Raw genomic sequence first — 26,763 nt, forward strand, 5'->3', positions numbered from 1 at the left:
GGAAACTTTTAGTAACTTTTTTAAACTGGACTCTATTATCATCATGGGGGAGTTTTAAGAGCAGGATTAAGGATGTTTTGGAAACCGGATGCACATGTACGGTCTCCGCACGCTGCAAATTGCCTGTTTGTTGTAAGTTTGTTGCTAGTGTGTACATTTTTATGCTGTTGTGTTTTTAGTCTACTTGTTCTGTCGAATCTCAGCGTGACAATTCCTGGTTAAATAAAAATTTTTTAAAATCCTTCTTGGAGTTGAAACTCCCGGAAAGTGATGAGTTACCGACCTGTCGATGATGTCATTGAGCAGCTCCAGCCTGTCGTCGATGCTGTTGATGGCCTCTTTCACAGCGCGGCTCTGAAACCAGAAGTCGTCTTTGTGTTGCCACTGTGCGTACAGAGCGCTGCTGTGGCCCGAGCGGCCCCACTCCCCCTCAGGGCTCAGGGCGGCTGGCGAGGGACGGGGACTGGGGAGGAAAGTCAGGAAGTCTAAGACCTCCCGGCCGTACACGGGCTTTGCGGCACAGTGGTTCTCGTTGACTCGAATGATGAAGTCCAGTCGGCTGTCGCGCTGCTGTTTCAGGTTGTCTGCCAGCCAAGACTGTTGAGGAAGTTAACGTGAGTGTCAGTTAACGTGTCGAAGAGCTTAAAAACAGGAAGCTAAGAGAGATAAATCCTGTTTCTAATAGTAATAACATCTGGCTTTTAAATAAGAATAGCTTATCGACAATATTCTCATTATTTATTTCTCTTATTTTTGTGTATTTATGTTTTAAATTTTTACTTTTTTTTTCCTTCATCAATTTTATGTCTTTATTTTGTTTGTTTTTTAATCTATATATAGGTTGTTTTTTTTTATAGGTTTCTATATATAGGTCTTTTATATAGGTTTTAGTCTAGCTTTTATTCAACTATTTTATTATCATTATAGCTCTTCTATGTATTTTTTGTATTTATGTTGTAAAATGTCATTCTTATTATCACATCTGTTATTTAATTTTTTTTCTGTCATCAATTTTATATGTCTCTTTTTCTCTTTTTAAATAAGTTTCTCATTGTTATTATTATAGTTTTACATTTTTATTTTTGTTTTCTTTTTAAACTATTTTTCTAGTTTTTGTCTAGCTTTTATTTATCAGTTTATTATTGCTATTACTATTATTACTATTATTATAGCTTTTATATCCATTTAATCGTATTTTGTCATCATTTTATCTAGTCTTTATTCTAGCTTTTACTGTTTTTTTTACCATCACCATTATTATTAAAATAGCTTTTATCTATATTATTGTCAAAAATTCTATCCTTTTTTTGTTTTTATCTGAATTATCTAGTCATTTAAACAACTTTACATTTACAGTTATCATTGCTTTTAAATCTATTTTATTACATTTTTATTGTCAAATTATTTTTGTCTTGTTGATGATCAGTATCACGAGGCACAGCTTTCCTACCATGTGGAAAGGAGAGCGAGGAGGTGGACGAGGCACTCTCCTGGGTGGAGGGAAAGCTTTTGCAGCTGTGCTGGGCCTCGACTTAGTCGTAACTGGTGTCGTAGTGCTGCTGGGGTCTCGCGGTGCCACTGAAGACTTTGCCACAGAGGACGAGGAGGTCACCTGAACGGGAGCTGCGGGGAGGACGGAGGAGGAAGCAGAGCGTTTTAAATAACTCACTTCTGACGAGCAAAAAAACGAAACAAATGGAGTTCATTTCAGTTAATAAAAGCGGAAACAATTTTAACCCAAAATACCGTTGTCATGTGAACCAAAAGCCAAATTACAACACAAGTTTAACATTTCGTGCCAGAATCGTTGGCATGTTAATGGCCCCTAATGCCATACGCCACTTATGGAAACTACTTTCCTCCTAAACACAGAGTTTCTTCACATTTTCCATTTCAAAATTAAATACTTTTCTGTACTGCGTGGGAACCCTGCTCACAAAGTAATTCAGAAATTATTTTACTAATAGAAGCCAAAAGTACCCCAGTTAGTGAAATGCATGTAAACCCGCTGACAGATGCTGGATATTTCCAGTGACGGAGAATGTGTCGATGACATTTAAAGACTTTTCTTCTCTGCAGTTTAACTTTTTCATGGAAAAATCACATCAGACACAAACTATTACTCAAAGCTAGGGATTTATACGCCTGAAAATGTGTCTTTAAATATCTTAACTGGCCTTGAGATAATTTCATGTGACTGCCTAAACTTCCCTGCATGTTTTGTCTCACATGACACGCTGCACACATCTGGTTCTCTAACAGGATTTAAAAAATGGAGTGGGATGGTGAGGAAGGAAAAAAAACATTGAAGATTAGTGCCGTAAAGATGTGACCCAGTTCTGTTTTTCATGCATGCACGCGGCGTTCGGAGTCGTAGCTCGATCTCTCACCTGGCTGCTCTGCGCTCGAAGGAGGAGGCTGCACTACTTTGAGGACAGGGCGAGGGGGGTGGGGCTGGTTCGGGGTGGAGCTAGGGTTTCCGGGGGGAGCCATGGTGTAGTGGGCAGTAGCGGGACCGGGGGTGCGCTGGGCAATTTGCAGTGGAGCAGTGTTTCTGACAGGGGTGGTGTTGGCGTGGGGGTGCGGGGAGGGGGATGCCTGAGGAGCAACACGAGGGGAAGGGGCCACAGCCAGAGTGGGCACGGGCCCGCCGTCCTTGCCTGCTGTCTGACGCACGACGATCTTCACGACGCCGGGGCTGCTCACCATGGAGGGCGTCACTGAGGAAACATGAATCAGCTGTGAGAAACTGCTTAACCCTCAGGGACGGTTTGACGCATTTTATGTGCTTTTCATTCTTCAGTTTTTGATAATTTTGGCTGTGTTCATGCATGTGGCATACATTTGGAAAGATCTGTGATTTTCCAGCTCAGCTCCTACAACAAGTCTAAAATGGGAACTAAATAGTTACATTCAGACTGTTAAGGTAAAAAAATGCTCCACTGAAAACCATCAAAATGACAGTTTTAAAAATCTACTTGGCATGTTACATATGGAAGATTATTTATTTATTTTTTCCATCTATAGACACGCTGATATCATGACAAAAACCTAGCATTTAAAGGGTTAAAATCCTGAAAATGAATGAATATTTAATATTTGTGATTAGCACTGATGTTAGTAGAAAATACTATTAATGTATAATATTTTTAATGTTTGATTTTAAAAAATGCACTTGCGATATGAGTGCGTGTAATATTGAAGCCGGCCTTAAAGGTAAAATATTTTTAAAAATGCAATAGTTGTATGACTTAAAATTTCCTTTACTGTGACATAAGAGAGTTACTAATTAAAAATTCTTTGGTTAATTAAATCGTTTAACTAACTTTTAAGGCATAATTGACTAAAAAGTTTTTTTAAATTATTATAACTTGTCAGCGAGAGTGTTAAGAGGTAGAGCATGAAAGAGAGACAGAAGGGTTAATAACCTTGTGTGTTTGCCGGATGCGCGTTCGCTGCGCTCTGGACCGCCACCTGGGCGGGCTGGCTGATGAGGTGGTGCTGCACCCCGCTGGACACCAGGTGCATCACATTACCTGCAGCGAGTCCAGAAACCACAGAGCCGGTTCAAATAAATATAATATATGAAATACAGAACTGCACAATCATGACCAAAGAAATTATCCAAAATAATTTGCTTAATATTCTGTTACATTTGTTAGAAATGCACTTTTTGTTTCTATATCCTGAAGAAGCAAATGTTTTTTTATTATAAATGTCATTAATCAAACTCTAGTCCAGCTTTAATAATGTCTGAAAAAAACTTTCAAATTTGTGAAGGAGTTATTTGTTTCTTTTCCTCAAATTTTTTTTCAACATATACTTCTAGTTTATTTTGATTTTATTGTACGTTTTTCCTACTTAATGTTAAAAACAGAAAATGACGTGAGTATGCTGTGCTATGTAATTTACACCACTTTTAATTTGATTAAAAATTTTAAAAATTGTTGCAAAGTTGCAGTGATTGGACAAAATTTCAGGGTCTTGCAGAATTTAGGGGTATTGTTTGAGTTTACATTAATTGTTGCAGTTTCAACATCCTGGATATATTCAATAATTTGCATCTTCATTTTAATTTTGCCCGTTTTCATTTATGCATGATGACCCACACATCAACAACTACGGGCAAATCAATAAACTAAACACTTATTCATGAAGACGATTACAGTTGCGATCTACTGATGAACTTTTGTAGTTGCATAACTGATTTTAAATGACACAAAAAAAACCACTCTCTATTCTCCCACAGTGAGTCTGAGGCGGCGTGACTCTGACCTTGAACTGGGCGCGGAGACGCTGCTGGGACTTGATGGATCTGAGCTCCGGACAGAGTCAGCTTGTTGCCCTGAAGCTGGAAGGTGACGGGTTTGCTGCCCTGGCAGGACGACACGGGTCGCCCTGCCAGCGAGGCCAGCTGGGCGATGCTCACGACCTCACCAGCTGAGGGAGGAGACAGAAAGAAGACGTGCGGTAGAAACATTTTGATATTCGGTTTACAACAGATGTTCTCAAAGTCTGGACTCCAGAACAGACGGCATGTCGATGCAATAATATAATGATAATAATGATAATAATGATACTAATAATAGTAATAATAATAATAATAATAATAATAATAATATAATGTGATGAATTTCCTACTTTGAAAAAAAAAAGTTTTATAGTTATCAATTAATTGTTAGTTTCATAGAATAAAGTCTATTTGGAGATCTTTACAGCGATCCTGGCCTGAGATTAAGACTTAAATGTAATTGTTTCCTGATTCGCTTCACATTGCCGGTTGTCATAGCAACACTGACATCTGGCAAGCAAATGACGTTTAAGTCATCGCATGTCAGAGCTGACGGGTCGGCTGACAGGCAAAGTTAGTCGAGAGCATTAAAGATCGAGAGCATTAAAGATCTGTCCTTCAAGCACGAGAAAGCGAGAATTTGACAAAACGAGACTTTGACAAAGCTAGACTTCGAGAAAGCGAAATTTCGAGACAGCGAGACTTCAAGAAAGTGAGACTTCGGCGTCTTCTGTCAGCGTACATTACGTTCCCAATGTGGTGAGGATGTCAACATCTTTCAAAAACGAGCTAACGGAGAAAAACACGTTAATTTTGCCTCAATCCAGCACGAAGCCCATGCTGTTTGATTTGCACAGAGACAGCTGGAGCTGTGAAGAGTGGAAATATTTAAAAATATACAAAAAAACAGAGTCTGCACACTAGATGATGCTTATGTCTGCAGAAGGGCTTTGGCTCAAAAAAAGGAAACAAATGTTCATGGGAGCATCATCTACTGTGCAGACTCTATTTTTGGATCTATTTCTCTTGTGTCCAAGTATTGAAGAGCTTTTGGATGTGCGCACTGCTGGACTTTTTTTTTTAAAAATTGTAAATGTTGACACAAAACAGACATTTCGAACAGCAATATCCTCAGAATACAGAGATGATTTCAACAGTTAAAATCTTCCAATCAATCAACAAACAAGTAGTTTGCAGATCTATGACAGCAGGAGAAAACAAAAAACGCATCACCTTTTCACGAATCGTTCTGGACCTTTGGTCTTGAATAGAAATCATATTCGGACTTCTGCATATTAAGTTTTAACTCTTGGTTTAAAACAAAGTCAAGGTTGTGTGTATGATGTCTTAAATGAAATATGTGATGTGTTCTGAGACACAAACAGCTGAACATCAGCGTGCACTTACAAGGTAACCTGGCCTGCATATCAGGACTGAGCAGGACCCTCTGGGGCAGGACATTGCCGGGGTTTGGGGTCGGATGAGCAGGGATGCTGGCTGTGCAGGAAGCAGTGGGAGGCCGCACAGTTAGCACTGGTTTTGGAGCGCTGGATCTCACTGCAGTTTGAGCCGCAGGATGCACGGCCGGGCGGGGGGGCGCCGGGGATGCAACTGAACACACCACTAAAGGAGGAGCGAGAAATCAGCAAAATGTAAAAATACTGGATCATTTTATGGGTGCATTTCTTCCCCCTTCACCACTTGCCTTGCTGAACGACAGGAGCAGGTGCAGGAGCGGACGTGACTTCAGCGACTGGAGGAGGTTTGGGGGTCTGAGCTGCAGGCGGCACGGAGCAGGTGGGTTTGTTCATCAGCAGGACCGGCCGGTTATCAGTTTTCGGAGGCGGCTGGAACATCCTAAAACAGACACAAAACAACCAAGGAAATATTGGAGCTGCAACGATTGTTAAGTTCGTCCAACGACTGAAAATTAACTCGCAATCGTTGAATATTTTAGTAATTTTTAAGCCAAACATTTGCTGATGTCATGTTTTTTAAATATGAGAATTTTATGTTTTTCTTTGTCATACATGATAACAAAATGAAAAAATGTTAGATTTTTGGACCATGGGTTGGTCGGATAAAACATTTGAGGATGTCAACTTGACCTGTTTCTTTATTTTATCTACAAAAATTTTTTTGGGACATTTCTTGCCAAGGTGGTCGTTCCCCATTATTTTGAAAGAAATCAAAACAATCTGCTCAGGTTTTCAAAGGGTTAAGTGCTTTCATACCGTCTTCGAGCATTATACTGCATGCTGAAAGCCTCTTTCTAGAACTTTTTGTGCATTTCTTTTTTTCTTCTTTTTAATTTTTATTTTTGATATTATTTGCTGCAGTGAGCACGCAGCCTCCGTACGTGGGGCTCCTCATTGTCCATTTGAGGAAAACTGTTCAGGGCGTCGCTTTAGAAGAGACAAAACAACAAAAATAATCCTGATAGACTTTTTGTTGGCTGCCAAGCTTTTCTTGACCGATACATTGAGTTTGTAATTGAGCGGATGGCGCTCTGAACACGCTGTGAGGTGACCTTTGGCGAAGCATTTAACCCAAACTGCTCCCACCGCTCAGTTACAGATGAAAGACCGTGACGCTCTCGTACTGATGCACGCTCAGCTGTAACGATCCGCGGGAGCAATTTACCGGCTCAACTTTGAAGTCTCTGAGGTATCAGCTGCGTACCTGTTGACCTTCATGCGGACCGGTTTGGGTCTCGGAGGCGGATCGGGGGACTCCGTGATCTCCTGGATCAGTTGGCGGCTGACCTTGTGGCGCGGCAGGAAGACGTCTGCCTGGTACCGGGACACACGGCTCTCCAAACCAACAAGGTCAAACATAGAAAGGTCGCAGCGCTGCGGACGCAGAAACAGATTTTTAATCACATTACATTTCACAATGCATCTTTTTTTTTTTTTCATTTTTCTTTGACGCTGACCTTCAGAGGGGAGACCTCCAGGGCGTCCTGCACCAGGGAGGCCGTGTGGAAAACGATGGGCTGCGTGATGAAGGGCGACTGGATGGGTCGAGGGTCGAACAGGTTGGGGTGGTTGCACACTTTGCGGAGCTGCATCAGGATGTTAATCACAGACATGAAGTGACCGCTGGCAAGAGTCTCCCGAGTCCTGACGATGAAAACAAAAGACGAATGAAACAGCGAGGTGGTTACATGAACAAAAGCAGAAGCAGAAGTAACAGTTATCACGGGCGGAAAGTGTCAGCACAAAAAGATGTTTTTTTAAAGTTTTTAAAAGGCCAAATTCTTGAAAATAAATTAAAAGGAAAACATGCTGAAGATTTTAAACAGCTTTTTAACTACACTCAGTTTATAAGGTACACCAGGCTAAAAGTAACGCCGTCTGCGATTGCAGGATGCAGGATTTTATATTTTAAAGGACAAAAAACGGGAGAATCTGAGAAGAAAACAACATTATGAGGCAAAAATCAGTTTTTTAAAGTTTACTATCTACATTTGTTTATCTAGCTTATTTAATTTATTTCAGCTTTATCATGGAGTATGAGGCGGGTACAACACCGAGCAAAACAATAACACAATATTTAGATTTTATATTTTTGCTCTATGTTGTCTGTAACTTACTTTGTTTTGGCCGGGACATTTTTAAAGGTTTTTCTGGTTATACGTTCAAAAAAAAAACAAAAACCATGCGGGGCAATATCTGTAGGAGTTTTAAATTAAGTTATATAAATAAAGAAAATGTCCCTTTTACAAAAAAAAAAATCTGCTTTTTCCAAATCCGTCAAACAGATTCATGATCAATGTTTGGTTACATTCAGAAAAGTACACAATATTTAGATGATCAAAGCCGTGTAATAACTCACGAGGCCTGGGCCATGAAGTCGTCGTAGAGGAATCGTTGTCTCTTGGAGAGCCGACAGCGAACCACGTGCTCGTATTTCTTGGGCATCTGCTTCTCGACGTCGATCTTGATCCTGCGCAGCAGGAAGGGTCTCAGCACCTTGTGGAGCCTCTTGACGAGGCCCTCGTTGTACTCCTGGCTGCCCTCGATCATCCCCGTCAGCGGGTTGGAGAACCACTCCTTGAACTCGCGGTGAGACTGGAAGACGTGCGGCATGAGGAAGTGCATCAGAGACCACAGCTCCATCAGGCTGTTCTGGAGCGGCGTTCCCGTCAGCAGCAGTCGCCGGTGGCTGAAACGCGGAGAAATCAATGCAGATGATTGGAATTAAATTTATTGATGACAAAGAAAAAACCAACACGGTACATGGTTTTAGTAACTTTACAAATTAAGTTTTTTTATAATAAAAACATTGGAGTTTAACGAGTGGTGTGGGGAAATTACCAAAATAGCCAATTTCAAACATTTAATTTTTTTTAAACTGAACAAATTTGTACAATTGGAAATTTAACTGTCTTGACTTATGTTCTGTACCCATAATCTGATGTCCAGAAAAAATAAAAAATATTTTTAAATGTCTGGGGACTTGTTTTTCTTCTTTTTCTAATAATTTTGATTTTTTTGGATGCTTGTTTTCTATTTTTTTCCCATATTTTAGATTTTTTTTGGATGTTTGTTTTCTATTTTTTTCCTCATAATTCAGTTTTTTTTATTGTTTGTGGGGTTTATTTAAAAGATTTTAATACATTTGGTACTTTTACTTTTAATACATTTTGCTGATTACACCTACTATGTAGATATAAACTGCTCATTCTAAGGCATCAAAAACGCAACAGTTCTTATTTTCAGGCAACTGAAAGAGAAAAAAACATTTGTAGTCCTGCGATCAGCTGGTTAACATTCCCATCCACACACCACTGAGGCCTGTGGATAAACAGTGAGGCGCTCTGGTGTATTTCGGGCGATGCCTTCAAAGTCAAACATGGTTAATGCTGAATGATGGCGTGTCCTCTGCAGCTGAGTGCACACCGACTTCTTGTGACAAGCAGCAGCTCACCGACGAGACACAGAGGAATCCTTACATGTGCGCTGAAGCACGACAGACATTTGTTTTTTTTTTTTTAAATTCAGCTTGTCCGAAGCCACTCGGTACATAATGCTCGCTTATGACACCTATTCAGATGTTACGCCTACGAGCCCGATTTCCTGCTGGAGCCCGGATCATCTGAGACGACTGGGTTATTATTGTCACACGGTGAGAAACGCATAATATCAGCGTGCAGCGCTCTGGAGAAAAACTGACACATGATGGTTGACAGCTTAAACCGGGCAATAAAATATTAAAATTGAAAGTAATTATATGGAAATGACATTAATATTGAACCAAAGTTGGGGGGGGGGGCAAACTTTGCATATTGCACATGATTCCAGTCACTCTGTTATGAAAACAAAATTAAAATCTGTCCTGCTTCTATGCTGCATGGACATCAATGCACGATCTATTTGTGTACAGGGCTGAGCCTTGAAATAGCACCACAATATTTCTAGGCTATATCACAATACACTATATATTTTCAACAGTAAAAATATACTACTACTGTTATAATAAAGTTTAATAAATTAATTTAATTTCTTGATTTATGTTCTGCACCTACAATCTGATGTCCAAAAAATGGAAAAAAGTATTTTTCTATTTTTTTAAATGTTTGGTAGCTTGGTATTTTCATTTATTTACAATTTTAATTTGTAAATATATAAAAAATATAAATATATATAAATAAGTTTTTGTGTTATTTTTATAGATTTCTTTTTTTTCTTTGAGTTTTTGTGATGTTTGTTTTTTTTTTTTCTCTATTTTTTCACAATTTCTCCCCTACAGAATAATAAAGTTTTTCTAATTCTGTATTTTCTGTAAAAACCTCAGTGCATATGTCTTTTTTTGCAGGTTTGAAGCAGCACAAATGTGCATTTCTACCTCTGAGAATAAAAGAAGCTGCAGCTCATCTGACCTGTTGAAGTTCAGCAGACTCTGCCAGCGCTGAGACTTAAGTTCTTGATGTTTTGAGCCTCGTCCAGAATCAGGTAGCGCCAAGATTTGCGTCGAAATGCCTGATGATCCTGCAGCACCAGCTTGTACGAAGTGATGCAAACGTGGAAAGCGTTAGGCTTCGTCCAGCCCTAAAAAAAAAAAAAAAAAAAAGGACAATCAATATTATTAAAATGGGTTTTTTGTAGGATTACAGATACCTATAACCTAAAGAAATCAGCCCGTTAAAAATCAATGAGCTCATTACCTGTCTCTTTAACTTTCTCTCCTTTTGGCTGCCAAAGTAAGTGAGGATTTTAAATCCAGGACACCAGCGTTTCAGCTCCATCTCCCAGTTCAACATCACACTGGTGGGCACGATGATGAGGTGAGGGCCCCAGTTACCTGAACAGGTCAAACGACAAGATATCAGCAGCTGGACGAATCCAGTTTATATCCGGTGCATTCCCACCTTATGTGCATATTAATACAAATGTGTATGTAATACAAAAGTAATATATGTACAATATTTATGTATTGACTTTCTATTGTTTCATTAAAGGTTCGCAGGGCTGGGCATCGTTTACCATTGAAAGACAACAATGAGCAACTTAACAGTGAGTAACCACAAAAAAATTAGCAAGACATTAGAAAAAAAGTTACAAGAATATCACCTGAAATCAGCAAATAAATAAATAAATAAATAAATAAATATTTAAAATAATTGTCACATAATAAAATAATAAATAAATTTTAAAAATAAAATAAAAGGTCTTGGACTTAAACATTCACAGTAAAATAAAATGTATATACACCGTGATAGATCCATTACAATCCACTATCCTTGAGATAGTCTGGTACTGGGCTCCAGATTCTAACAAATGATTTAGCCTTGTTTTTATTTGAGAAATTTAACCTTTTCAAGTGCAATAAATGCATCAATTCTCATCCAAATATCATATGTTGGTGTACAATCTGACTTCCACATAAGCAGAATAAGTTTCTTTGCCACAACCATACCAAAAGAAACCAGCATCAAGCGTCTTTAAATACAACAAAAAAATAAAAGAAGGAACATATGAGCTGAATTACTGTATGAAAACAACTCAATTTAAACTTACTAAAACAAACTTAACCACTGAGCTGCTGTGTGCAGAAATCGTACTAAAAGCATCATGTTCGTTACCTTTCTCACAGGCGAGGTGAGCCAGCAGAGCGATAGTCTGGATGGTCTTTCCCAAACCCATCTCATCGGCCAGGATGCCGTTCAGCTTCTTCTCGTACATGGTGACCAGCCAGTCCAGTCCGATGTGCTGGTATTCTCGTAACGTGCCGTGAAGCAGGAACGGGATCGGCGTCTTCACCTTTTGTCCGAGCGAAGATGAGAAAATTACGGTTCACAGCCTCCTCATTCTCTCTCTGAATCACTGACTGACAGTCTTTACTGGATATAACACACTAAATACACACGCACGTACATGGAGGTTTCAGTAGCAAAAATGCAAAAAAAAAAAAATAAATTTCTTTTATTATGTCTCTTTTTTCTCCTGAACTATTTCTTTATCTTCTTTTTCAGTACATTTTCTAAGGCCTGTTATAATGTGACATGTGATTGGGGTCGGCGTCGGTGTACTGTTGTGTTTTATTGTGTTTGTTGTTTTCTATGTTAAAAATTTTTAAAAAGTTTATAACAAAAAATACTGTTCAGAGGTGCACTTGTATGGAGGACTGAAACTGACAAAATCAAAAATCAATAAATAAATAAATACATGTGTCGATAAATAAATGAAAATGCCAAAAATGACAATATTTATTTAATTTCCCATTTAATCTGGAAATATAATATACGCAAAGTGGAAATGGAAAATTAAATGGTAAAATGAATTAATTGATAAATAAAATAGAAAATTAAATAAATATTGTCATTTTTAGCATTTTCATTTATTTATTGACACATTTATTTATTTTTGATTTTGTCAGTTTCAGTCCCCATACAGAGGTCAGTCTTTCTTCTTGGTCTTTTTCTGAGATTCTCCTCATAAAAGGAGAGCTTTGAAATTTTCTTTTGTCACTAGAAAGGATAAATAAATATTCTTCTTAGTATTCATGACTGACCTTTGTGGTCGCCAGAGTGTAGCCTTTAGGCTGCAGGCTCTCTGCTGTAGCAGCGATGTGGCTGATCTCTTTCTTCGGCCGCGAGCTGGAGGAAGGTGGACTATTGTCTCCCTCCTTCAACAAGACCTCCATCCCTTCATCTCCACAGTCGTCATCATCATCATCATCTTCCTCACTCTCCTCCTCGTCCTTCTCACTGTCATCTTCGTCTGCACTGTCTGCGGGTGAATCTGAATTTTGAAAGATCAAATTCACCAAGAAATTAGTTAAAAAATGACAAATAATAATAAATGGAGATATCTTGTGAATTAAATATATGAAATGGAGATTACGATGAGAAATAGAAACCAAGCACATATATTTAAAAAAGATGGGAGACATGGATTAACCCTTTGAAAACTGTATTGTCATCACTTTTCTTGAGCTGCATTCACACGTTTTTAAACCTACAAAATCTAAGGAAATTTAGTTTGATTTCTTTCAGAAACATGGGGGCAAAAGTCAGTAAGTAGATTTAGAAAATGATTATGCTGTTATAAGTGAGGGTAAAATGTCAAGAGAACTACATTTAGAATTGTCGCAATTAAATATTTAAAATCATTTTACAGAATTTTTAATTTTTAAGCACTTTTTCAGGTAATTTCCTTATTTGTTTTGCTTTTTTCAACTTTCTTGTGTATTTTGTTTGCATGTTTGTTTTGGGTTTTTCAAGTAATTTTCTTTTTACTAATTTCTTGCTTATTCTTTTTTTTCTTTTTCTCTATTTGTCTCACCTGCTTGCTCACAATTATATCGAATGTGTAAAGGTAAATGAAATTATTCTATTTATTAACCTACGAATTTTGAAGGATTTATGAACTTTCCATCTGTTTTCATTTATCTACATAAATTGTCTTTGTTAACCATCTATTCATTGGTTTGTATATATTTGTTTATTTACCTTAAAACAAGAAAAAATAAGCAGCGTGTGTTAAAAACAGTTAAATAATCACTATGCAGACAGAAATATAAATGATGCAACACCTTTTTCGAATGGGAGCAGATAAACAATTTATACGAGCTTATTTTGATCCCCTGTGAGTTGGTTTCTTACCTGAGGAGGAAGTGTTGCTTTCCACATCACTCTCATCTTCTTCGGTCTCCTCCTCCTCGTCCCCCGACACCTCCGAATCAGAGCTTTCTTTAGAGCCAGATGCAGACGGCGCCTCAAAGTCGGAGGCATACGCTCCTTTGTACTTCTCCAGCAGCTCCTCGACACTCATGTCGCCTACAAGGGGAGCACAGACATGTCAGAGTGGATGTTTACCGCTCCTGTTTTTAACAAACAGATCACGCATTAAAATGATGGGGCGCACACGGCGACATTAAAAACAGCAAAAGGGAAACTAGGGACGAGTTATTAAACGATGAATGATGCAGAGATTATTCAGATATTTAACTGTGAGGTGCATCTGTCCCACATAAATTCAATTTTGCTTCAGGGATATGAGGCTTAAAATAATCTATAAATGCCGATTCTCTACAATGAAACAAAATCTACTGATCTAACCGCGATGATAGAGGAGAGAATAATTACAGACAGATTTTTAGAGATCTGACAGACTAAAAGAAAAACCCCAAAGATAAGCAGACTGTCGTCCTTTTCACCGTACAATGACAACAATATGGTATGTTTGTTGATAACTTTATTATCATCTAAAAGAAAATGCTAGACAATTTCCCTACAAAGGTGCTGAATTAATTTTTCTAAGTAATATGTTTTTCCTACATATATTATTGTTCCTTACACCCTGGTATATATAATTTTATTTAATTTTATTATGTTTTTTATTTTTATTTCTTCATTTTTTAAAAAAATGTGGATGTGTGTGTTTATATATGTATATATTTATTTCTTTTTTTATTACTGTTCTTTTCCTTCAATTATTTTATTTATTTATTTTTATTTATTTTTTATGTTTTGCATGTAAATGCATGTTTATAATATATATATATATATATATATAAACACATGTGTGTGTGTGTGTGTGTGTGTGTGTGTGTGTGCGCGTGTGTCGTGTGTCAAAAATTAAGATTAAGATCGCCTCCTTTAATGTGAAATCACCTCCAAAGTGACAGTTTGCAAAGATATAAGTCATCAGGGACGAGGTCAGACATTTTTAGGTGACATTAACAGAAGTGAAACACATTTCTGAGTGGAGGGGGGCTTTAACTTTATTAACAGTAAGCTTCTATTGACATTTAAAGAAAAAGGGTTTAAAAATATGTTGTCAAAGTGAAAAATGAAGGACATATCTTCATATCAAGCATAAGTTTGTCCTGTTTATCACGATGCCAAAACTCTTCAGTTGCTCAAATTAGAGCTGCTATTTGTCCTCTGGTCATTGAGGTTAGTCGATTCAAAAATGTTCAAAAGGAAACCAGATGTTTTCCATAGCATGACTCGCCTAAACCCTAAAATAAAGTGGCGTTCAGATGAGGCCAGAAATCTAGATGTCAGATGATCAAAAACTGGAGTTGCTGTTAAGTTTTGATGTGTTTCAGTTCGCTCACTTTGTCTCAAAACCCTGGAAAAGGCAGGATTGTTTTTCGGGGCGATGAACTGAAGTTGACAGTAAGCTGATTCCTCTTTACAGATAGTCAGTAATAACAGAAGCTCTTCCGTCACGAGGGAAGCACTTTAAACAACTTTAAAGCACAAAGTGACAACGAGCGGCGACTCGAGGTGAACACCTTTTACTATATGCACATAAAAATACCTTCTCGAGCCAAATCATCCAGCTCCTCTGCGTGATCCACGTTTCCCTCGACCTTCTCCTGTGCAGCTATGGTGTCCTCCTCATCCTCAGCTGGGAAGAGGATGAAAACAAACGTTACATTACTAAAGCTGCATTCAAAGACTATTTTGTCACACCCACCACAGAAAATATTTAATTTCAAGTTATTCAGTGTTTTTACCCTTTTTTAAAAGATGTGTACAAGTATTCAATGCTCTCTTTTATTAAAAGCGGTCTTACCATCCTCTTCATTGGCAGTGAATTCACCATCTTCCTCTTCCTCCTCCGCCGATGAAGAGGATTCATCAGAGCACTCGTCATCTGAGCCCGACTCCTGTGTAATCCAATGATTCAGTGATTAAAGGACAAGCAAACATCTGTGGTCCACATTAAAAAAAAAAAATTTAATTATCATAGTTAAATAGTATAAAACAAACAAGAAAAAGAGCAATATAATTTAATTAATTGTATTTTGGTATTATATCAGTTTAATTAATTAACACCTGAAATACCATCTCCTGCAAGCATAAAAAAAAAAAAAAAACATTAGGTGCATTTTATGACTCAAAATTGAGTAAAAAAAATAGTTAAAGTACAAAAAAATTCTGGAAATTAATAAAAAATCAAACAAAGAAAAAAAACAAGACTTGAATTAAGACAAGCACAAAGCCACATCATCTTGTGACCTATAAAAGCAAAAAAAAAGTGTTTCCACTGCAAATTTGCAAAACATGACTTTTTTAATTTGCTCAAAATGCCACCTCATGCAGGCATGAAAACTTTGACGCATTTCCATTAGCCTATTTTATATTAATAATTTAAATTTTCTGCAGTATTTAAACATGCTGACGGGTACGAAATGAACGGAAAAATCAACCCTGTAGTTATGTGTTATCTTAAGACCGCGGCCCTCTACTCGTAGACTACAATCCCGGTCCCATCGGGTCTGTGAGGTACCTGTGGCAGTTTGAGGGTGCTGAGTAACTGGTCCAGCGGCAGCATGCCCTCCTCCTTCAGCAGTTCGATCTCCCTCCGGTGGCTCTCGGCGTCGTTGCCCTCCTGCTGCTCCTCCACCTCTATGGTCTCCTCATCATCCTCCTCCTCACACGGAGGCTCAAAGTCTCTGTCTGCACAAACAAGAGAGAACAGCTGAACAGACTTGTTTTCACACTGCTCTACGTCGCTGTAAGGAAACGGAAAAATCATGAATCTAGGTCAAATTGGGTTCACGAGGCATCAGACCGAGGCTAAACGGCATCAAAGAAACTCTTCAGTCATTGTCTGAGCCGTAATGATTCATGCATTTTGTGCCGAAGAGGTAAAAGCAGCGTGGTCGGGGCGTACGGTGGCTCAGTGGAAAGAGCACGCACCCCGTGTATGAAGGCAATGTCCTCGCCGCAGCGACCGCGGGTTCGACTCCGGCTCATGGCCCTTCGCTGCATGTTGTCCCCTCTCTGTCCCCCTTTCACACTGTCCCTCTGTCCTATCCAATAAATGCAAAAATGCCCAAAAAATAATCTTGTTTTGCAGCATGCAGCTGCAGGCAGAATACTCAGTATGCAGGTTGATGCGTGTTATGCGAAAGTATTGCTCAAGTTTACACTTAAGGCTGTGCAATTAATCGAATGTGATTTCAATTTCAACCCAACAATTACAAAACTGTCTGTACTGTCACTGTACTTTATCATCAATAAAGCGTTAAAAAAAACCAAAAAAAGCTATATATATATATATAACCAAATACAAAGCAACAAAGCCATAATATGGGGTTGTATATTGGATAGAAGAAAGCAACAACAATTATAAATAATATGCTTAATATTAGTAATAAAAAATAATAATAATAATTTAAAAAACTAACAAAAGACAATGCAAACAGATAAAATAAAGTGTTAATCGCTCAGGTTTAGTTGCATTTCATGGAAGAGTGTAAAAGATGATTTGTGTTTTGGCGTTACTAATTCTTTCTACTCGTGTCTCCCCACACACACTTTTTAAAAAATTAAATGCATTTGTTTTCTCACTGTACCAAACTTGCATCAAGCAGCAACTCTTGTGCACTTTTACACCTCTAGTCCTCGTGGTATCAGCAGGAAACTCAAATGCAGCCGATGCTGGTGGAAATTTCAGTTTGTGTTTCAATGACAGAGACCGTCACTGTACTTTACCACCAATAAAACATCATCAGGTAATAAAATAAAAGTGTGACTGGACTACTGACTCACAAACATGAACCACTGCCAAGTCTGTCCCTCCTCTGACTGAAACTAAAGTCACCTCAAGCTTCAAGAATCAACTGCCACCGGTAACGTGGCCGGCAGACTCGTCTGACAGGTTTGACGAGCCTCGAGCCCGACGGTTGCCAAGCAGCGCTCGGAGGAAATGTGCCAAGAAACGTTTTAAACTGCGCTGACAATCAGTAGACTTAACATCCTCTCAGCGAATACGAGGTTCGAGTTTAGGTAATCGGTGCAAAGACATGCGAGAACACGGTCGATTCTCTCACAGAGGCATAACCTTGAGAGTGAAAAACAGCTTTTGTCTCCGTGAAACATTTTACCTTCGCGGACGCTTACGACGATTCAATCAGTGGTGTGTAGCTATGACAACGTCCCCGTCTGAGCCAATGATTCAGCTCAGAAAGCTGTCTCACAACAGCAACACGGGGACACTATGCTCTGTTTCTGAGGTGCTTTTATATCAACACATTAAATATTCTCACCCTCCTCATCAACGGAAGGTGCTGCAGATTTTTGGGGGCGTCTGCGGGACAGTTTCGGCTTCAGCGGGCCTGGCGGGTGCGAGTGACTTGCTGAGGAGGTCCGAGTATTTCTCCGTCTGGCCGACGATGAAGTCCAGCTGCAGGTCCAGAGCCTTCTTTCTCTTCTCCTCCAGTCTGGACTGCTGCTTGTACTGAACCACCTGCACGGGCAAAACATTAAAACCTTTTAACACGGGTCACCTGCGCCATGACCTCCAAAATCACCGTTATTTATTGGTTTTAGGGGCAAATACTTAAAATGCATTCTCACATTTAAATAAACATAGCAGTGATTTCCAACACCTAAAAAAAAAAACATTTCATACTGAGGTGTTAGGGTATGGTACATTATCAGTAAAGCAAAAAATAAAAAATACAAATAGACATGCCAGAAAATTTAACTTGATTTTTAGCTTTTTTTTTTTTAAATTATCTGTTATTTTGAATTATTTATTAAACATGATAAAATTATTTTTTTTAAATTGTAACCACATTTTATTCAACAATTCACAGTAGTGCAGATTTGTGTTTCGTTTTTAACAGAATTAATGATTTATAAATAAAAATGACTAAATTACATAAAGTAATTGTGCAGCTAATAAAAAATATAATAAAAAAATAAAAATCTTCATTAAAATTAGAAAGGTAATAAAATAAACAAATGAAATAAAAAAATATTGTATTGTTGTGTAAACAAATACAAACAACAGAAACAGTTCTGTTTCTGAAATGCCAGAAAAATATTCTAGTTTTATTTTGTTGTTTTCTTATTTAATGTTTTAAACCAACAGATTTTGTTTTTTTTGTACAAAGCATCACATTAAGCACTTCTATGAGCACTCATTTATGTTCATTTAACTGTGGGATAAAATTAAAATATTTAATTAAATATGCAGCAATAACACTTAAAACAGTAACAGTGAAGACTAAACGGCAAATATTAGACAAAATGATGTAAAACTGTTGATAATTTCACTTGCTGAGTCAGTGTTTGTGTACTTTAACATCTGAAGAGTACAGTGCATTTCACATCTGTGATAAAAACAATCAAACACAGGCCGTGATCCTTTCAAACTCCACGGCTGAGCATCCAAGCAGAATGTCGTGTTTGCTTGTGAATCATCCGTACCTTCTCCACGCTGCTCCAGAAAGCCCGCACCTCCTTAGCGATGGAAGAAGCAACTCTTCTGATTTTAGCGTGCTCGTCTCTTTTGGCTTTTTCTTCTTTTTGCCTCAGCTCCTCGTGGTGTCTCATCACCATTCGAACCACCTAAAAACAGCAGAACACGCAGATGCGAAATCAGACGTAGTGAAATGTGAGGTCGTAACATTTCTAGGTGCGGAAACACTGATAATAAACATAACTCACCTTTCGAGCCACGCCTCTCTTCCACCGCCGCTCCTGAGCAAAGTCGGCAGAGAGCCACTGCATCTCCTCGCACAGGTAGTCCCAGTGAACTTTGGGTCGTGGCGGCTCCGTCAGGCGAGTGAGACGCTTCATCGACCAGAAGCCCTCTCGCTTCAGCGCCTGGGTCCGATGCTCGATGTCTGCTTCCTGCAGGGAAGGAACGCACGACGGCCGAAACCTCTCAGTGAATCCTGCCGACGCTTTAGCGAGCTTCTACACGAGTTTAACCCAGATGACGTGCAGCACACACCAGAGTTATCTTGTAGGTCATCAATAAAATAAATTTAAAAAATAAAGTATTAATCAAAACCTTGTTTTCGCAAAGAAAATTTGGTCAATAAATCGCAAATTTCATTTCATCATTCTCACGCAGGCGGAGGATTGTAACGCACCTCCAGACTGATGCATTTTAGGGATTTTTTCTCTCTGCTGGACTCCTGAGGAGTGTTGTTTAAAACATATTTTTACAGGAATTTTTTTAATTTTTTTTTGACTGATTTGTGATTTGGAAATTTGCGTTTTATTTCTGTTTTGCCGTGTGCACACTATATCTTCACTGATATCTATCTTAGCTAATAAGTTCTTGTATTTTCCTTAATTTTATGCATTTTATACACTCTATTTTTAGCTTCTTTTTTTTTTTTTTTTTAAATAACTTCAGTGGAATTAATTTTCCATCTTATTTCATGCATTCTGTGCATTCTATTTTTTTTTATCTTATTTTTACTTGTATTATCAGGTGTGTTTCATCCATGTGAAAATGCACTCTATGTATTTTATTTTGATCTTATCTTATTTTGACATGCAGGTTTTGTTATGTTTTATGTACCATAAAATATGGTATATGGCAAATACTTATATACCAATAAAGGTGTTTATTATCATTATTATTCGTTATTATTATCGCCATCGTTATTATTAGCAGTATTATTATCATCATCATCATCATCATCATCATCATCATCATCATCATCATCATCATTATTATTATTATTATTATCATCGTTATTATCATCATCATAATTATTATCATTATTATTACTATTATTATCATTATCCAAAATCCAATGGAAAAATCCTGTAGGCTTTTTAAAAAGGAACCAGAGTGACGCTAACTTCCAGGTCGCCCCACAGAAAAACATCGTTTCTGGAGCTCTCTATCATGGAGCACAAGTTTCTTGTGTTTTATTTGAACACAATCATACGCCGGATTTTTCGGGCTCACTCACGTGTTTGGCCAGCTCTGCCATGTCCGTGTGCCGCTCTCCGCGGGGGCGCTGCGGTGTGGTCTGATCCGGTGGGGAAGAGGAGGAACTGTAGCCCGCCAACAGAGGAAGGAGAGACAAACTTCCCATGAGGACCGCGGAGAGGTGAGGACTTCTCCCGTCGAGGGGTGGACCAGTCGCTGGAGGGCGAGGGACCGGGTAAGACGAGGAGGTGGAGGGCGAGACGGGGGATGCGTTCGCCGTGACCCGGTCTGCGATCCACTGGCGTACCTGCGGGCCGACGGAGAAAGACGAAGAGGACATTGTTAGACACTTGGCGAGTTGAGAGCAGGAAGACTCACTAATAAAGAAGCAACATGCATGAACGAGGTTAGAGAAGCCGAACATGCTCCAGAACGATTAACGAGCCATCAGAGACTTTCTGTGCTTTCGTCTCATGCAGAATTACTACCAGAACAGAGCAGAAGTCAAAATAAAGTGGAAATAGACAAGTTTTCGCCTTAACTCGTGGTTATGAAGTACTTTTTTTTTTTTAACAAGACAACAAACTAAAAATTTGTTTTATAAAAGAGGATTTTTAGAATATCATTTTAAAAAAATAGGGAAAATGTCCCAAAACTGTATTCATAGTTATAATAATTTTATATTTAAAATCATATTACAAACATAAAAATAAAAAGATATAAAACATAAATATTTTTTCATCTTCTGCACTTTTTCTTGCCATTTTTTCTTGTTTGTTTGTGGGGGATTTTCCCCGCTTATTTTAAGGTCATTTTCTTGCAATGTTTTTACTAATTTTTTGCTTATTTTGGGGTCATATTGTTTTAAGTTGCTAGTTGCCTTTTCCACATTTTTTTTTAACAGAAATCAAACCAATTTGCTCAGGTCGAATTTTCAGACCTGCAAAACAGTTCAACAGCAGTGGAAACAGGTTAATGACCGTGGGAAAGTGATTTCTGGCGGCTTTATTGCTAACACGGTGCCAACAATAATAACACCACTTGTAAACACTCCGGGGGGTAAAAGTTGTCTGTTTCCACTTTAAGTCAAAATGCCCCCCCGTCATTAGCAGTGACAGCGCCGCACTAAAGTGCCCTTGAACATCCCCACTGAAAGTGACTATCTGGGTGTCTGACAGCCTCCACTTACCTTGAGGAACATCGCCTTTCTGTCTGTCCTGCTCTGTCCATGCTGGAAAACACACATGGCTTAGCATGCGGCCAACTTAGGAGTAATAAATCACTAAATAATAATAATAATAATCATAATAATAATAATAAAAAACTTCACACGAGTGACATCAACATGGACTACATGCAGACAGATGTGCAGAACGAGGCCGTATTTGGACAATAAAAACATGCCAGCGTACCTGATATGAAAAACAGAAGCATAATAACATACAAACAAATATTTCTTTTTTTCCGCAGTGATAAATCTTCTTAACCCTTTCAAACCTGGATTGCATTACTTTTCTTGTGCTGCATTGAGACGCCTTTCATAAGTTTTGACACCTTTGAACACTGAAGAAAACTGGTGCAATTTCTTTCAAAAACATGGAAAAAAGGTAATGACGTGTCAGCATCAAGTGTCCAATAAACTGAAAGAAATTAGTAGATTTAGATTTTTTTTAAAAGCTTGGAAGATTCTTTTTTTTAAACTTACTTACTATAATTTTGTGGCAGTTTTCCTGGTCATTTTCTTTCTTTGTTTTTTAAACTTTCTCATGTTAATTTTGGTTTTATTTTGCTAATTTTAATTAATTTTCTCATTTGTTTTTTTTTTATAATTTCTTGCTAAGTTGTGGGTCATTTCTTCTTAAGTTGCTCTTGGCCCTTTTCCCATGTATTTCAAAGAAATTAAGCAGGCATGCCTTGGTTTTAAAGGGTTAAGCTAAGTTCGAGTATCATTATTATGTTTATTAACCCTTTATCCACAAGTAATTTTGTACATACAAATGTGTATTTTTGTGTTTGATTTGTGCACAAAATGAAAATGTTTATGCATCTTACACATGGAAAATTGCAGTCAAATGAGCAATAAAACTCTCAGAGTGCAGGAACAGTAAAAAACACCTGTTCCTCAGGATGCAGGTGTGACCCGACTTTAGTTTTTGTAGGACAACATCTGTCATTTACAAAAGAAAGTAAAATCATCTTTTTTTTTTTTGAAACAACACGACACACAAAGCAACAGCTAAAGAATAAGTTTTTGCTTCATCTTAATCAGGATGTAACAAGATGTGCAGATACAGATTTGACATTTATCACCATCACTTTCACTTCGGCTATGGCCTCATTTCGTGGAATCTGATACAGCTGCGTTACTTTCGCGCTCAAGGACAAACCACTTTGTATTATGAGGTCCAATGCTTCAGAGTCGGGCTGTACAGAATTTCGTTTTTGCATTAAAAGCTTGTACTGAGAATTTTGAATAAAGCTTTGAGTATCTGTCAAGATATTTTAGAACCTCATCACCCAAAAAAAGTTTTAATTAAAAAGAAAATCTAATAAAATCATCAGTTTGAATTAAGTGATTAAATAGAGTCAACAGTCTAAAGAGTTAGTCTAAAATTGGATTGCTTTTTACGGCAATTAACTTTAGTTAAACAGTATGTTTAGGGGCAAGTAGGGGTAACTACATTTCGTTTTTAAGAGGTGAAATGCCAACAAATACGTATCTGAGTGGAATATTTTGTTTCAGTACAGCCCAACTTTAGTGTGTCTCGTTGTTTAGCTTCTGCATCATTTCTCTTCTTGCCTCTTTGCCCAAAAAACTTTGTGACTGCCTTTCCTCTGTCTACACAACTTTCTAAATCCTAAACAAAAATATTTGGTAAACATTAACATGAGTCTTGGTAAAAATACCTTGTGTGGTGAGCTGTGTGCGGCCATCTCACTCTCCGGTTTGTCGTCGTCGGGCTCTTCGTCGCTGCCCTCCTCGGGGCTGCTGACCTGTCCTGAAGCGGCCTCCTGAGCCTCCTCCGTCGGTTCGTCCTGCTCCATGTCCTCGCTCTCCTCCTCCACGTAGAGCGAGTCCGTCTGGCTGGCGGGGTCGTTAAGACCGCTAGATGCCATGACCGCACCTTCCCTCTCACCTGACGCTGAGAGCACGTAAAGGGCGTTTGGCGTTGCAGCGTCTGTCGGTGTGACAACATCCTGGGATGCTTCGCTTGAAGTTTCAGTAACAGTTAAGGCCTCTTTGTCAGATTTGCTTGTGGAGGTTTCGGGGGTGGCGGGTGCAGTCCGGCCGAGCTGAAGCGTGTTCCCGCTCACAGTGGGCTGCTGCACCGTGACAGGCGGGGCTGCTGACACTGAAGTTTTATTGACGGAGCACTGCGTCTGATCTTTATGGCCGCCACATAAAGAGTCAGAGGCAGTTTGGGGAAGGCACTCCTCAGACGCCGTGCCAGACCAAGAGCTGTGGGCATTGGCCAGCTTGGCGGCCGCGCTCTGCTGCGTGCACACCTGTGCCAAAAAGGAGGGTGTGTGTTTCAGGAGGGGGGCGTCTCCCGGTTTAAGAAGGAGCAGCTTTGGATTTACCACACCAGGGGAGCGAGTGGTGCAGAAAGCCTCCGGTTTGGTTTCTGCGTGCACAGCGACATTCTGCGACGGAGTCTCTGTCAAAGCTGGGGTGTCTTTGGTCCCTTCGTGTGAAGAAACACAGGCCTCACGCTTTGTGGCACTTGCGACAGTCTGATTCAAAGAGGGCTGAACGTGGACTGAGACAGCGACGGGCGATCCCATCCCCACGTCCTCGCCGGGAGCTATAAAAGAGAGCGCGCCTGTTTCTGCTTTCTGTTTCAGTTGAATTATGGGAGATTCGCTCACCTCCGTTTGGTCCAGGTGGGCTGCGTTGACCTGCGTGCTAACGATCTGCGGACCGGTGCCGACGGCGAATGAGTCAGATGTAACAGCCGCAACTTCAACTAAACAAACCCCGCTCGAGGTCGCCACTTCAACAGCCTGGTTAGCTTCTAACACCAAATGCTGCCCGACGGCGGCGTTTTGTATCGTCAAATTATGGGAATTACTGTTCGCCTGGATTTGATTTGCATCAGGCGACAAAGGCAAGGGCTGCTGGGAAATAATAACAGTGCCACTTTCATTAATGGCGTGAATAGATGGTTCAAGGTCCTCCTCAGAGTGTTCTAGTAACGCGTTGAATAAGTTCACCTCATATCCCGGAGAGTGAGGGATCTGCGCGCTGCTGCTGGCACACACCGTCTCCTCGGCCACCTCCTCGACCAGAGTGCAAAACTCGTACACTTCCACGGGCTGCGACAGCTCGATATCCGCCTCAACGCTTTCCTCGTACAGCTTTGGCTCCCCGGAGCTCAGCTGGTTAACGATCGCAGCTTCGCAGACGCTGCCGTCTTCCCGCTGCAGGAGGTAACTCTGATTCAGGTGCATGTTCGACCAGTCCCCGCTGATATGAGCCTCCTCTCTGACAACAACTATTTCTTGAGCTTCGGCTGAGTGCACGAGCTCGGCGGTGAGTGGCGTCCCTGTTGCGGGGACTTGTTCGGAGGGATGAGATGCTTCGACAACCTGCTCCGCCTGCAGTGAGACAACGAGGCTCGTGTCAAACGCCGCAGAGGGTTTGGAGGAGCTCTCCTGCGTGGAGGAGCACTCGGGCACCGGTGTGAAGTCGCACGAGGAGGCGTGAGTCTGTTCTCGCCTCACGCTCCTCTCCACCTGCTCTCCTTCCAGTGGATCGCAGCCGGACGATGAGCTTCCTTTTCCGGGAGACGCGTGTAATCCGGGGAGCGGGTCTGTTGCCTTTGGGGTCTCAAGTATTTCAGCGGAGGGAGGTTGTGTTTCTTTGTGAGTTTCAAACATCTCAACCGATCCCAGAGAATTTGCCTTCTGCGTTTCTCTGGCATCGTTTGAGATCTCTTTGTTGGTTTTAGGTTGTGTTTTTGACAGGTCCGTTTGTTTAATCTCACCGTCGGCAGATGAGGGTAAAGGGAGCAGGGAGTCCACAGCGGCACCCGGCGGAGGTATATGGCTGCCTGGATGTGCGCGGACAAGTGGGTCCCCGTCAGAGCGCTCCGTGGCCCCGTGCTCCGTGGCCTCGTGCTCTGCGGCGTCTTGGACTTTAACACTGGATTGTGGGACAGATGGAGATGAGGCTGTGAAACAGATCTGAGGCTGAATATTTCCGCCCGTGTGCTCTTTTCCACCAATGTTTGTTCCAGTCTCTGCTTTATATTCCACTGTGACAGACTTTGTCCCCGAAACAACCACAAGTCCCGCACCTTCTCTAGGTGGCTGAATCTGACTGTTTGCGTAGCTTTTCTCTTTATCAGTTTGTGACCCGTATTGCAGCTCCTGCACCGTGCTGTCAATCTGTGGAGCAAGAGGGGGACAAAGCGGAGCTGGGAGCCTTTGCATCGCAGCGGAGGAACTACAGTCCTCGTTGAGGGACGTTGGTAAGGATCTGGAAACTCCGACAACGCTCTCCTCTTCCGAGACGCTGTCCTTAGCGTCGCCGCCGCCCGGGAGAGTCTCGGACAAGTTGGTCTCCATGCCGAGGAATGCTGAGTCGTTGCTTTCCGGCAGTGGCACAGTGGACGGATTGGTGGTCGGAGGGACTGGGCGGGGGGCAGCTGCGACCGGCTGCGGGGCATGCCGAGGTGACTCCCCAGCCACATTCTGTGCAGCCTGGGGGTTGCCACCCAGCACATCCACAGCCGGAGAGGCACGCTGCCGCACCGCCGCCTCCCCAGAGCTTCCTTCCTCTGTGCTGCCCCGGCTACACACGGCACCTGCGGGCGATACGGCGTGTTAACAGAAGTGTCTGGACCACGGATAAATTCAAATAAAAAACAGGGAAAAGAAATATGTAATTCAGCATAAATGAAAAATACCTGTGCTGCTGCTGTGTGGCGGCGTGCCACGTCATATCGTTCATAATTATGCCGGAAAATGTTTTATATACCAAAAGGAAAATTCGTATTGTGATAATGGGAATATTCTGATTTATTGAGTTAGTCACATCATAACATTACGCACAGCAACAACAAGCACAGCTGAAAGCGACATTAGCGGGTTTCCATTACAGATTTGCACAAAAATTAAGCAATATTTTCAAAATATTGATAAAACACAATTGCAAGATGACTGTTTCCATCGAGTTATGTTATGTGACTTCTCCTCTATGTCGCAGCCACCGCACCAGCCATCATTATTTCCAATCTAAGGCGCCGTAGGCGTGTTATGCAAGCGATAATGGAAAGGCGGGCCCCCTATGTTTGGGATCGGCCACGTACGAGGGAT

At 40.2% G+C, this 26,763-nt stretch overlaps 1 protein-coding gene across 1 annotated transcript in view; it reads right to left on the bottom strand.

Annotated features, from left to right (window-relative positions):
• The window catches only part of LOC121959008 (Snf2-related CREBBP activator protein), a 37,863-nt gene extending 17,290 nt beyond the window's left edge, over positions 1-20,573 (bottom strand). The window contains 23 exon segments of the mRNA XM_042508189.1: positions 284-597; positions 1,451-1,623; positions 2,391-2,720; positions 3,429-3,536; positions 4,276-4,440; positions 5,699-5,914; positions 5,997-6,148; positions 6,974-7,143; positions 7,227-7,413; positions 8,129-8,458; positions 10,176-10,215; positions 10,218-10,344; positions 10,461-10,597; positions 11,379-11,556; positions 12,308-12,537; positions 13,401-13,574; positions 15,067-15,156; positions 15,325-15,418; positions 16,042-16,259; positions 17,820-18,006; positions 18,975-19,115; positions 19,215-19,400; positions 20,483-20,573. Coding sequence (XP_042364123.1) covers positions 284-597; positions 1,451-1,623; positions 2,391-2,720; positions 3,429-3,536; positions 4,276-4,440; positions 5,699-5,914; positions 5,997-6,148; positions 6,974-7,143; positions 7,227-7,413; positions 8,129-8,458; positions 10,176-10,215; positions 10,218-10,344; positions 10,461-10,597; positions 11,379-11,556; positions 12,308-12,537; positions 13,401-13,574; positions 15,067-15,156; positions 15,325-15,418; positions 16,042-16,259; positions 17,820-18,006; positions 18,975-19,115; positions 19,215-19,400; positions 20,483-20,503 — 3,968 coding nt within the window. The 5' untranslated portion in view covers positions 20,504-20,573.
• Positions 20,574-26,763: the final 6,190 nt, after the last annotated feature.

The sequence above is a fragment of the Plectropomus leopardus genome, chromosome 19 (assembly GCF_008729295.1).
Source record: "Plectropomus leopardus isolate mb chromosome 19, YSFRI_Pleo_2.0, whole genome shotgun sequence".
In the NCBI taxonomy this organism is placed as follows: Eukaryota; Metazoa; Chordata; class Actinopteri; order Perciformes; family Serranidae; genus Plectropomus; species Plectropomus leopardus.